Raw genomic sequence first — 13937 nt, 5'->3', positions numbered from 1 at the left:
CTTCAATGTACAGAACAAATCCCAATTCATGTCTTCACTCAACTGTAACTTACAGTGCTTAAAAATACAGCCCTTTAGTTGGCTTTTAGTTTTGGTAATGAGAGCCATTTAAACATGGGTCAGCAAAATTGCTAACCACAATTGAGTGGCACTTGTGCAATTTTTGCGCTTGTCGATCACCTGTTCCTCATTATCAGAGTCCCTATTTTTGTGCCTTATTAGTATTCTCTGTATAAGAAGAACAAGCTGAAATAGAAGAGATGTTAAAAATTGACCCGGATTGAGAAGGAAGAAATTGAAAACAGTATAAAAAAATTTAAAAAAAATGATTCATGAAAATATTTTGGTTAGTGGAGCTGAATTTGAATTTCTATCTGAGCTTTCTTTCAGTGATGGTATTATTTGGATAACACTATTTGGAGCTGGCCTAATGGCCACTGCTTCTATGACTGGGTTACGCAATGTCACACAGATTAAGACCCCAGACCCTTGGAATATTTTTTCCCTTGTATCCAGTCCATGAAGCATGCTAGCACATGCCATATAATTTTACCCAGTTCTTTTTCTCATGTCCTTTTCATTGGTCGGTCATGTTGATCTTCCTGGAGTCAAAGTCACTTGCATATCCCTCATTGTTTAGGAGCCTGCAACTCTATACTTCGGTTAAGAAGGCAAATGATATGTTGGCCTTCGTAGCAAGAGGGTTCGAGTACAGGAACAAGGATATCTTGCTACAGTTGTACAGGACCTTGGTGAGACCGCACCTTGAGTATTGTGTGCAGTTTTGGTCACCTTACCTGAGGAAGGATGTTCTTGCCATGGAGGGAGTGCAGTGAAGATTCACCAGGCTGATACCTGGGATGGCAGGAATGACGTATGAGGAGAGATTGTGTCGATTGGGCTTATACTCACTGGAGTTTAGAAGATTGAGAGGGGATCTCATCGAAACCTATAAAATTCTGTCAGGTCTGGACAGACTAGATGCAGGAAGGATGTTTCTGATGGCCAGGGAGTCCAGAACCAGGGGTCATAGCCTAAGGATAAGGGGTAAGCCATTTAGAACTGAAATGAGGAGGAATTTCTTCACCCAGAGAGTGGTGAACCTGTGGAATTCTCTGCCACAGAGGGCGGTGGAGGCCAGTTCATTAAATATATTCAAGAAAGAGTTGGATATATTTCTTGAGGCTAAAGGGATCAAGGGATTTGGGGAGAAGGCAGGGACAGGGTACTGAAATTGGATGATCAGCCATGATCTCATTGAATGGCGGAGCAGGCTCGAAGGGCCGAATGGCCTACTCCTGCTCCTATTTTCTGTGTTTCAATACCAATGATCTGGCACCAATTCCACCTGTAAATACTGTACTGGTTAAAACATATCTCTTTAACGTCTACCAAAATCTGCCAGGCCTTGTCCGCAAAACAGATCCTTCGCCTTCACCTATGTTCCTGCTCCTCATAATTTACTATGTGAGGCATGTCGCCAAACTTCAACTCTGAGTTACCTTTCTGGGGGGGCGAGACAAAAAGGGATTGTCTAGTTTTGGTGAAACTTCTTTTTCCTCTGCAATTCAGATATTTTCTGCACTGCATCCAAAAGTTGTGTTTACTTTTTTTTATGTTGAGAAACAAAGATGAAATGCAAAGGTCATTGTGTAGGACCCTGAAAAGATTAGATTAAGAAGCAATAAGGTGATAAACCGGGATGATGCCAAGCCTGGCTTTTTTTTTAAAAACCTAAGTTTTCAGAAGGGTGATAAAGATGGAGTAAGGTTTCACAGTTTTGAGGTTTGAGGAAAGAATAAGTATAAGTAGGAAACTGAGTCTCTATTTCAATAGCATGGGATGTAGGGAAGAGGAAGAGCCTGTTTATATATTTTTTAAGTTTACAAGAACACTTTAGTAGTTTTGAGTTGCTGAGGTGAAAATAAATATTCAACATGAATAAATATTGAACATGAAAGAAGAAACAGACTCTTGATGTCTTTAGAAAAAGATATGTAAGTTTCATTTGAACTGAGATAGTGAAATTAAGTACGTTGATGGCTGAAGGGTAAGGATGGGGTGAGCGAAGGTTAGGGTGATAACTGTTGTTTAGCCTTGCAAAAGACATGAGGAACTGTGTATTAATTGAAGGAAACAGAATTTTCAATGCCCCAGTGAAGGGCATGGAGGAGATCAAGGTATAATGATTCATCCATTGCACGGCAGAAAGACTGGAGGTTGTGAGCACTGGGGGTATCAGATCTGAAGAAAGTGTATAAATGTAGAATTGACTCATCAGAAAAAGAGTTCATCTTCTATAGAGGCCTAGGTACAACTCTTCTGTTTTGTCCACATCTACTTCACCCTTTCGTCTCCAGCTAAATGACCTAATAATCACTTTCTAAATTGAAAGGCATTTTTACATATCAAGTTCTATAGCCTGATTTTTGAAATTCTCTCCATCCATAGAAACTATTTTGTTAAGCTTTCAAAACATATGTGTGAGCGATAATAAAATTCCACTTGAATTGACTGGTTGAATTTTTACTTATTTATTTGAATGCAATCAGGTTGTCTCCATGAAGACATGGACAAGAAACCGCTTGATTTTTGAGAAATATCCTCAGAATTGTCTTTGGTTGGGGGCTGGAGTTAATTAGATATGTTTAGAAGCTACCTGCTTCCATTAAACAAAATACTTCAACTCAACTGGCTTGGTGCATTGGGGTTTTGTCCAATTGATTTGGCAGCCCAATATGTTTGAGAATTGTTCAATAATTTTTTAATGATGTTGGGCTCAACCTCTGAATCCTTCATGAACACCGAAGCAATGTCTATATGATGCTATGTCCTGCTGACCTTTAACCCCTTTGATCGGCAAAGAAAGCCATATTGTCTGAGCCAGAGGCTTCAAGATTAATAGAAATGAGCAGTGTGTACATCCTTGCCTCTTATCCAGGCCAAGTGGCAATGGGTGTAGAAGCAGTTTATTTGTGAGTATGAGTGCCAGAGTTGGACTATATCGTTTGTACTCACCCAATGAAGTCTTGTCAATTTGGGAGTAAATGGCATCAAAGGCCTTCTCTGTGCCCAAGGAGATGACTGGCATAGCTTAGTGTGATGTTGGTATTCTACAGATGTATGTTTATTTGTTATTGTTTAAAGTGGCACCTTGTGATGTTACTTGTTGATTTGGATCATGTAACCTCCTACGGTATTGTGTCTTGGTATGTAACAGAAATTCTAATAAATCCATATCTCTCTTTTTAGTTTCTGTTGAGATAAGCTTATGTCTTAAATGAATTTGGAATGGAGACTCGAGCCATCTGTATGGTAAAATCAGCATTTGTTGTTTTATCGATGCACCAGGTTTGATCACTGCTTTGTGTTGATTTAGTAGATATGAACTGGGGCAGTGATAGTGGTGCTACAATTAGAATCCAGTGCGGATAGTCTTGGAAGGGGAAATATCAGCCAGAGTCCATGCTCCCAACTGCTATCCAGTGATCTTTACTAGAAAGGTGTGCATGTTACTGTCGGGTGAGGATATAATTAGGCTCGGTTGCTATGTAACCAACAGTTGAATACCCTGCTCACACTGGAAAACTGGCTACTTGAGTGAGGAAGTGGGGGTCTGCCAGTATCTTGCAAGACTGTGCCTCAGGATGACCTGATGCCTTCGAAAGAGGGAAAAAATTGTGGGGTGTGGAAGAAATTAAGATTTTGTACATTAGTAGTGAAACATTTGTTTTACATACAAGGTTCATTTTAAAGAATTTTCTACTTCTTCATGGTGGGACATGCCATTTGAAATGTCTAACCTGGCACAAATGTTGTGACGTTTCCTTTCATAATATACAATTTAGCTTTTGGGACGCTATAGTGTAATATATTACAAATGTTTAATGTATACAGCTTTTACTGAGATCAAAATGAACCGGGACAGAACACTGGAAATATTTGATAAAGAAAGTAAAAAACAAAGAACTTGCCTTTATAGTGCCTTTCACTGTCCCAGGACGTCCCAAAGCGCATTTCAGTCAAAGAAGTACTTTTGATGTGTGATCACTGTTATAATGTAGGGAAATACAGCAGCCAATTTGCACACAACAAGGTCCCACAAACAGCAATGAGATAAATGACCAGATAATTTGTTTTAGCGATGTTGGTGGAGGGAGAAATATTGGCCAGGACACAGGGAGATCTCCCCTGCTGCTCTTCGAATGGTGCCATGGAATCTTTTACGTCCACGTGAGAGAGCAGAGGGGGCCTCGGTTTAACAGCTCATCTGAAAGACTCCCTCAGTACAGGAAACTTTGTGATATCCGGCACCGACGGGACCGAGCTGTTACCGATCTAACAAAACTGCCGGACAAACCAGCGCTAATGTTGAAGCATACGGAGGTTTTCAGCTCCGTATCTGGCAACAAACACTGTTGCTTAGCAACAGCTTCTAAACAGTCGGCCCGTACCTTGTAAGCATCTCTGTAGCTTAGCAACAGCTTCAGAGAGACTTTGCAGACCCTGACTGTTGGGGAAAAAAAAAAGCCACGAGAAGAAAAAAAACCTAACAAAACGGCTCCTGATTTCTGCCGGTGGATCGAGGTTTCCGGACATTCAACCTCCGGATAAACCAAAGTTTCCTGTACTGCACTAAAGTGCCAGCCCAGATTATGTGCTCCAGTCTCTGGAGTGGGGCTTGAACCCACGACCTTCTGACTCTGAGGCGAGAATGCTATTACTGAGCCAAGGCTGATGAGGGGGAAGATAGTTTGATTTACTTTAATTAATTATATGGTATAATCTTAAAATTCCCACGGATTAGTGAATTACTGATTCATGCTGCATCATTGTGTAGATTACAGGTAAATCTGTTTTTGACTGATCAAAGATTTTTTTAAAGTTACACGTGGTACTGCATTTTATTTTAATTCATGAATTTAGAATTTAAAATGTGTGCACTAGTTACCAAATTGTCTTTGCAACTTTCAATTTCTGCACTCTTTATTGTATTACATTTGCAATAGTTTTGAAACCTGTTCTAGAGATTAACTCAACAAATAGGAATCATACACCCAACAGTGCATTTCTTCATTGGGCATGTTGTCTAAATAAACTGAATTGTTGCACATATCGAAGTTTGTAGCTGTTAAATACAAATGGCTAAAACCAGTGGGACTGTTAGTGGAGCCTCAAATTTGTTGGAATTTTGATCAGCTGTTAGTTGTATTTTTTTGCAATGGTTTGCATAAGCAGTGCATAACCAACAATTTATATTTTCATTTTAGTCTTAATAGATTTCAATCTGTTTTATGTTTCATCCCACGAATGCCCATTTGACCAGGCTGGCACGACAACCTCTGGGCTGTAGTCTTCTCCATATTTAACTGCGAGTTATCCTACCTCTTTTGAAAATGCCCATAACACTATCTATGAAGGTTTAATATTTGTGGAAAGAAGGTTGGTGAGAAAAAAAGTGGCTACTGAGTTTTAAAAAACTGAAGCACGGCTGTGTTTCAAATAGTTCACATTGTGCCTCTTGCAAGGCTCCCCTGCCAGGCCTCAACTCTCACCACAAGCTGCTGCTGCCCTTTTCATTCCGATCCAGCACAACACTTCCTTCCCTGCTCTTCTCACATAACAATAAGGGAAGTATTAAAATGTGCTTTGCTATTAATAGTTGCTTTTAAGAAAAACAGTTGAAAAAAACTTTATTTTTATCCTTTGATGGTTAAAACAGTTTTATCTAATGGAAGAACTTAGATATCTAGTTAATTCCAGTTGTGAGGAAGACTTTCATAACTTCTGAGTTTTCAAGTCTTGCTCACTTGTGGAAATCTGCAATAATTTTGAAGCTGACTTGGAGTATTCAATTGTTTTCCGTTATGTAGCCTGCCTACAGTTCATCACCTCATCAATTCTGTTGATGAGGTGATGAAGCATCAAGAATAGTTGAGGTGCATGCTTAAATGAAAACAGTTATTTTTTTCTGATGAAAGTATTCAAAAACATTTTTACTCATTATATCCAATTTTATGAAGAACTAAGGAATACTTGTGATGTCATGGTTACCAGTTATAACAATTTTATATATTGGAATGTAGGATTTATGTATGTAACCTTTTTATTCCCCTGAACTCAGGCTTCCATCAACATACATTGATTTGTGTTTTCTGTTGGAAACCTTGTAATGTTTGGTAACTACATATGTTTTCATAGCTTTCTTACTTAAATATTAGACATTATTGTAATTAAATAGTTAACCCATTTAATACAGGAACTTTTCTGGTCTACCATATGTTTTTTCTTTTTAATGCCTCTGTCTTTTAATCATTTTCCTGTTTTGATTTTCCATTGGGAAAAAAAGCTGAGAATAGCAAGGAATTAGAAACGGATTGGCTAATTGTGTTTAGCTGTTTGTGGTGATTCTTCAAAAAATATATATTTTTAAATATTATTCTGAGTAACAAACATGTGCTAGGCTAACTAACAATTTATTTTCAAATTTGTTGTGTTTGTAAAGACTTGTAATTCAGTTGACTAAACAAATTATTTTTCACCATACTTTGAACTTAGTCTTGTTGAAAGCTTTGTATTTTTCATGAAGTATGGAACAAATATACTCCTTTTTGTTCTCTGTTCAAATGATGACAGCTTGACTAACTTTTAATGTTTGCAAAAAGCATCCATTCTTTAACCAGCACTGCACTTTGGAAAGTAAATACTAGAAATCCTGAATAGTTTTCAAGAAGAATAAAATGTGCTTTCTCTTAAAATTAGTCATCTGTGTGAACTGATTTTAAAATGTTGAGCAGTTGAGCCCTTAATGTTTTTATCTCCCTCCTCCCATTCCCCATGCTGCCCCCAAAAAAAGTTGTGTGGGTGATGTGAAAGCAATAGAATAAACCAACTTTTGCAAACGATTGTGCGCTGAATCCCAAATTCTGGATGATAAGTGCTTTGTCTCTTTACCTATGCATCTATCCAGAAACAGTTGTCATACATAAGCGCTAAACTGCTAAAGTGGATCTGTTTTGTATAGATGGTCCATTAGGGGGCTCTGCTGCTGTAGGAAGACTATGCTTATAGTAATTCGTAAGCCTACTTTCTAACACAAGTTTTGCTCTTTTTCCTTTCGTTTCCAGAAAAGGTCACGGATCGCCTACAGTGATGAGGTAAACCTTCGAAATGAGCTCCTAGGGGATGATGGGAATACCTCCGAGAACCAGGTAAGGCCACTAATCAGCATACCCTTGTGGGTGGCTTGAGGGTGATGAAGGTCAGCGACTAGTACGTCTTCTCAAGCTGCTCACTAACAGCATTAACAGCAACTCAAGTGGAAATACATTGTTTAATGCAAAGCTAAGCAACAACAAACCTTCGATTTTAAACCGTTTAAGTTTTAATCATAGTACAGAGAAGACATGTTAGACCTTCCAAATTTTATCTGAGAGATTTTTTTTATTTCACGAGCAAATTTCCAGCTTAGAAGATGTCAAACTTTGCTTATGAGTTTGTTTATTTTATTAATGCAAGTAATATGGCAGGAACCTGTGAAGTAGTGAGCTCTAGCGATAATGCTATGGGGGCTTACTGTGCAAGAAATACACCATACTGCAGTTTTAGCGCAGGGGTTGATGCCGGTCAATTTAATTCCCGAAGATCTAAAGGAGGTCAGTATCATCTCATATAGCCTGGCAGAGCTGATCATTATGAGCAACAAATCTGTTAGTTGCATGGCATGGATTTATAACGAAATGAATGGTGAACCTTTATAAGTTCTGAAAATTGTGTGTTCCCCTAGCGATAATGTGTAAAGGACATTTAATAGAGTTCAGCATTTATTCGTTATCTGTATGCGGGCAGAGAAGGAATTGGCGTTATCGCTTTTCATAATTCTGTAGTTTCGCGCATCACGTGCTCTTCACATACTGCGGCGCAGTTTCGATTTCAGTCACAGCAGCAGTCTGGCCACTAGAGATTCTGCCGGTTCAAACCAGCGCGTACCAGATTTTTCAGGTTACAAAGAACAGATTACCACTCGTATCGAATACCATATTGAAAATCTTTGTTTGAAAATCCCGTGATTATCATAACTGAAATGGCAGTACCCCGTTCTTAATGATGATAATGAAGAAAATGCAAAATGTAATCGTAAAATTTCAGACTGCATAGCGCTTCCAGTATACCGTTGTCTTGTCTAGTTGAATACTTTTTTTTTGTTAATATGAATTAATACGTACCTCGGCATGGTACGAAACAAAACCTAAAGCCCATTGCAAAACCATCCTCAAATCCATGGAGAAGCTTTAAAATCAGCCAGGCAGCACAAACAAGATAGAGCGCATTTTGTTTGGATTCTATTATAAAACAGCTGCGCCATGCTTCGTAGTACTTATGGTTATGACCAGAGAACAGGTCATCTCTCCTGCTTAGTTTTGCATTTTGGCCCATTGAGCATTCTGGTCATTTTGAGGTGGTGACTTAAAAAAGACTTTCGCTGTCTTGCAAAGCACAAGGCACTTTGACAATCATATCATTGAATAGTGTTTGTTTTATGTTAAGTGAATAACAGCATTGTATATTTCTATAAGATAGTTTACCAAAAATATCTCACGATAAAGTACTTTTCGTTCCTTGTTTCCTTTTACTGCTGTTGTGGTTTGTCATCTCTTTTACCTGCTGCACTATCCTCTCCCCCTTTTGAATTTTGCGCTGTGTGTTTGAGTTTTTTTTAAAGCAGCTTTTTTACCTCATGGATTCAAAGAATTAAAATGCATACCTGTGTGCAAATTGGTGCAGTTAGCCCCATTGATGGAACATGTTGTATGTGTTTGGTTTCACAGTAGCTGCTGGTAAGATTTGTCTTTAATTGTAGCTGTTAAATAGACGATTACAATAGGATCTGCACATCAGCACCTTGAAATAATGCTCTACACTCTCTTTACCTCTTTAAAATCATTGCTATGAAGCCCCTCGTTCTCTCTTTGAAGATTGCGGCAAACATATCTCTCGCGTACTAAACAAGAGAGAAATGATTGTAACCGTCTGTGTTGACAAAGGAAGAACTAATCTTTGTTCTTTCAAAATATGATTTTGAAAATTCTCTTTGCGTGAGCCTTTTTAGGCTCTTTAAAGAGGCTCTTCTATGATTTCTTAATACTAAGTATGTAAACAGATAAATTGTCATAGTTAATGTTCTACCCAACTGTATGACAGATGTTTCATCCCTGCCATTTCTTTCCTTTTCATCTTTCTGTGCGTTCACAGTTGATAAAATTGCGTGAAGAGGTGAGTGCATCCTTGTTTGTTGTTTAGGTATCTGTGTTTGTTTGGAAAATATTGGTGTTTTCTGTCAACTGTTAATTTTTTGAGAACCATGTTACCAACCCTACAGGATTTCTTTACATTTTGTTTTTATGTTATGTAAGGTAATCAGTATAATTTATCCAAAACAAGTATACTCACTATTTGAAGAGCTAGATTAATTAGTATAGATTGTTATTGCAATGTGTCTGACCTTCACATCAGGTCCTATCTGCGTTGATCTGAACACATTGTTCTAATGATTTCGAAAAAAATTTCAAGGGAAGCTTTGAAGTGGCTTTAGCTGCTGCGATCTGCTGGCCACATCTCACAGATATGTCACCTCTGCCAGGAGGGAATAGGAAAATCACGTTTCGAATGGTAATGATAACATTCTAATCACTTCTCCTTTGAAGATTGAAGCAAGATACACTGTCAGTATCCCAGACTGTCAGTGCTCAAGGCACCAAGGCATCTTGGTCTAGGTGTATTAGCTTAAGTGAGCATGTCAATACAGCTGCATCAGGGAGATCCATAGGGGCTCATTAGAGCAAGGCAACTCACTTCTATGGACATGATTCAGATTGTTCATATGGCACCATTTTTATTAGAAAGTATTTCTCCAATTTTAAGTGACATCTGTCAGCGAAGAAAGTTCTTGGTGAAGCCTTCTGACTGTCAAACTCAAAAATGGTCTTGAAATGTGGTAGCCCCTCTTGTTTTTTCCATGTGATTAGTTTGTATGCCTTTTGACAGCATGAATAGAACTTGGATGACAAACCAGGGTCTAGCCTTTTTTTTCCCTGAAAGAAAGTAGGATTAAAATTCCCTAAAGAAAAGAGTTGATGGGCGTAAAGTGGTAGGAAACAACATTGCAAGTGGGATCCTGTCCTGTGTGTGAAAATCTTTCTTTTCCTCTCCTCTCTTTTTGTGCGGTAGGAGTTCTTTTAAAAAATCTATCTTTTTTAATTAATAAACTTAAAAAATCTTACTTTATAATTAATAAACTTAACACATTTAAGATTATTGCAAAGACAGAACTTTTTCCTTTCAATAGGAGAGTGTACAAAGAACATAAAAGCTTTACTTTAATGCTTCAATAACCTTCTGTATTGATTCACCTAAATTCAAGATTTGGTTATTTAAATATATGTATATTAGCGTACTCATTTTAAAGGTGATGTAGCCGCACTGCTGTAATTTACAGATACAGATTTATTCTGAATAGCATTAACTAAAATACATTTTCTGAGCTTCGTTTGACATTTTTCTGTTTTTCTCGTGGAAATAAGCTTCAGTTCCAATATTCAAATTCTATCACGATGCACTAAAGTCAAGGGATATGTCCACTGATTAAAGGCTTCTTCATTTTTAGAATGGCCTTAAAAAGCCAGAGTATCTTAATGATGACAGTAACAATGACAATAAAATGTTACAGATGTTTTGTATATAAGATATGATAATTGTGCTGTAGTTGTGCTTATCTAAAATTCTACTTCTCTTGTTATACAGCTATTTATTTCAACTTGTGTGGCACACTATTGGAGCCTAATTATTCAACGGAACATCCGTTTAAATAAGACTCCTGGCATTCACAAAGCACTCCATATTTTGCTGTAATGAGCATAAAATCCCAAGTGAAATTCTGAGGGATCCCATAATAAGACACGTTAGAAAAAATACAAGTAAAAACTATTAAAGATCAAGACTACCATATGATTGTTCTCAAACTGTGATATATTTCTAATAATCAAGAAGATGTAGCAAATCTAAATATTGCGCTAGTTTTTTCACTGAAAATGTGGCATTCAGCATCTTTAACAGTTTGTGTTCTATAAGTAAAAGCCCATTGAAATGAACTTCTGTTTTGGAAACACAAATCCGTGAACTATTATTGAAGCTGATACGTGGTTGCAATAATATACTATTTATTTAGTAATAGTGCATATTAGGAATTCACATTGTTTTAAAGCATATGCACATGCATGTACAACATAACAGTTCAGATGGAGTCATATTACATGTTTACATTGCTTAATTGTAGTTAAATTAGTTTTCATTGATTGGAATTCTGAGTGGTTATTAATATATGTGCTAAAAGAATCCTGGTTCATTTAGTCCAGTACAAGGAAATTGTTGATTTCAGACTTGTAGCAAAGAATTGGGATTTAATTGGGAATATATGCCTTCGCTAGTTTATTCTAACCCAACCTGCAAGAATCTCACTGCGCACAAAGCCAAGTTTTTTTTCCTTTTTATGTGTCTTGACACTATCGCAAATATTATTTCCAGGGCTCTTTATAGGTGTATGGTATTTAGACTTTAGCCTTGATTACATTCTAATGTAAATCAAAATGCTTTCATACTACAAATACTTAGTGCTATGACATCTACTTCACCTTCAGTTACTAAAAATAGCAAATGGGTATTTACTTGGCATCTATTGAAAATATCAATAGGTTCTTGAAGAAATGAAATTGTTTGAACAGTTTTAGAAAGTAGATTTTATTTCTCCTTTTGAGCTGAACTTACAAATTGTTATACTGTCTGACTCCAAAATTTAGCTTGTGTTTTTGTTCCTGTATGGTTCCTTTACCACTAAATTAGATATAATTATACCTAGTACTTAAGTGTTGTGTATAATCATCTACAATTTTGTTTCAGAGAGCATGCCTGTTGGATAATACAGAGCGGTTGGAAAGGTCAACACGGAGACTGGAGGCTGGATACCAACTAACCGTTGAAACTGGTAAGGATTTTGAGAGTGAGCAAATTATCTGGCTTATGCAGTAGTGTTCACAACACATGACATTTCTGGTGCACTTCAAAGGGGGGAAAGGCGGCAGCTATAGATGTGGTTTACATATTGGAAAGGCGATTGGGTGTTTGTGCTTCTCTCAAACTTGAAAGCATAATATCTACTAAAACAATTCTTGAGGTTTCTGTATATCTGAATAATACTCAGTTGGAATATAATTATGTAAACAAAGTATTTGCAGAAATGAAAATTCACAGTATTTTTGTACACAAAATATATATTTGAAAAATGTGGTTCTTAAGCAATTGCCACATTTATAATCTTGCACCTAATTCTTTTGTTATACTTTATGCACAGAAGAAAACTTTAATTTGCCTTTAAAGTGTATGTATGTGCATAATAATAATCAAAAGACTGATTAATGCAAAAATAAATAATTTGGTGACTTTGGACTGCAGATTTGGACTTTGTTCATTATACACTTTAGAAGGTGATTTATTTTTGTATAGGCATTCACTACTGAGCCATTATTTCATGGTTTTCAGGTTAAACTTCTCAGAAATAAAATAGTTTTACATGCATTCCATTCATGTGTAACGTTTGTTTTGAAGGGAAGCTAAGAAATGGTATAATTCAAGCTTGAGGTCCGGTAGAGCAGTTCTGCGGCACTGTACTCAAAATCAGGCCTCAAATTCATCTTGGCAGCAGAGGAGAGAGATTCAGATGAGAAGTCCTATGGAGAGATAGGCAAAAAGAAAATAGCAAGAACAGAACCAGGTGCATGATACTAAGAGTGGTAAGAAAAAGAGGCAGCCACGAGACTGAAACCAAACGGTATCAATACAGAGGGGCAGAATAAGCTAATGAAGGGTGGAGAAAGTTGAGGGTGGAGGAATCTTGTACCAAAAGGAAGGTAGAGGTAAAAGAAGCATTAAATATGGTGTACTGACAAAGGGCTTAACTGGGAGAGTGGAAAAAACAGGAAGCAGGCTTTTCAGAGATGTTGGAATGGGGAAGAGGCAGGGAGAGTGTTTGCAGACAATAACAGAAAAATGCATAAAGCTTTTGGGGGGTCATTCCAAATAATGGCAAGCTACAGATGTTGAGCATAAGTATGTACTGTTGCCAATGCAGCTAAAATGAATTAAGAACAGGCTGGATGATTTTTTTACATGCTGGTTTAAATTAAACAAGAGTGGTATAAAAGCAGAGAGATCTATTTTTGGCCCAGAAATTTGGGTCGGAGGCTTCCCGCAGGTGCAAGCCTCCGACCTGCACTTAACTCGCGCGCCGGCCGTTGAGCTGTGGGCCCGCGTGGGATTCTGATCCTGGGCCTGCTCCAACTGCCAGCGCGCAGTGCTTGCGTATCCCAGGGGCGCAGTTAGTTCGAAGCATCCCCTGGGATCACATGGGCCATGGAGAGCCAATGGTAGCAGGGAATCTGTATTCATAGATTTGACAGGAAGACCTGTCAAACCTATGAATACAATTCAGCCCCAAAACATAACTAAAACTTCATATAAAAAAATTTTTTAAATCACATTTTTAAAATAACTATAAATGACATAAAATAACAATTTAAACAATAATTTAAATTTTTGAAAAAATTAATTACAATTTCTAACGTGGCTAAAAATAAACTTAACTCTCTTTAAAGTATTTAAAAATAATAAACCTGTTGAAAAAATGTTTTAATATTACTTAATTCACCACTTACCTTGATAAAAGCAGGCCTTGCGACTGCTTTTTATAAGCGTAGCTGCTGGAGACTTACCCTCCCGGGAAAAACCTGGGGAAAAAACGGAAGTTCCAGGTGTACGCGCTGCCTCTCCGGCGCACGCGTTCGACCTGTGAACCCCTTCCTTTAAGGGAACGGAAGTTCCGGTTTCCC

At 37.5% G+C, this 13937-nt stretch overlaps 1 protein-coding gene across 5 annotated transcripts in view; it reads left to right on the top strand.

Moving 5' to 3' along the window:
- Positions 1-13937, top strand: part of vti1a (vesicle transport through interaction with t-SNAREs 1A) — a 329428-nt gene that overhangs the window by 96607 nt on the left and 218884 nt on the right. For 3 of the 5 annotated variants that reach the window (XM_085994501.1, XM_085994504.1, XM_085994503.1), the window contains exons 4-6: positions 7128-7211; positions 9253-9273; positions 11953-12037. In XM_085994501.1, coding sequence (XP_085850627.1) covers positions 7128-7211; positions 9253-9273; positions 11953-12037 — 190 coding nt within the window. The remainder of the gene's footprint in view (positions 1-7127; positions 7212-9252; positions 9274-11952; positions 12038-13937) is intronic. The other 2 variants (XM_085994502.1, XM_085994505.1) reach the window with 1 other exon arrangement.

Source organism: Somniosus microcephalus, chromosome 8 (assembly GCF_052327205.1).
Source record: "Somniosus microcephalus isolate GS21.2 chromosome 8, FLI_Smic_1.0, whole genome shotgun sequence".
NCBI lineage: Eukaryota > Metazoa > Chordata > Chondrichthyes > Squaliformes > Somniosidae > Somniosus > Somniosus microcephalus.
This window is presented reverse-complemented; position numbering and strand designations above follow the sequence as displayed.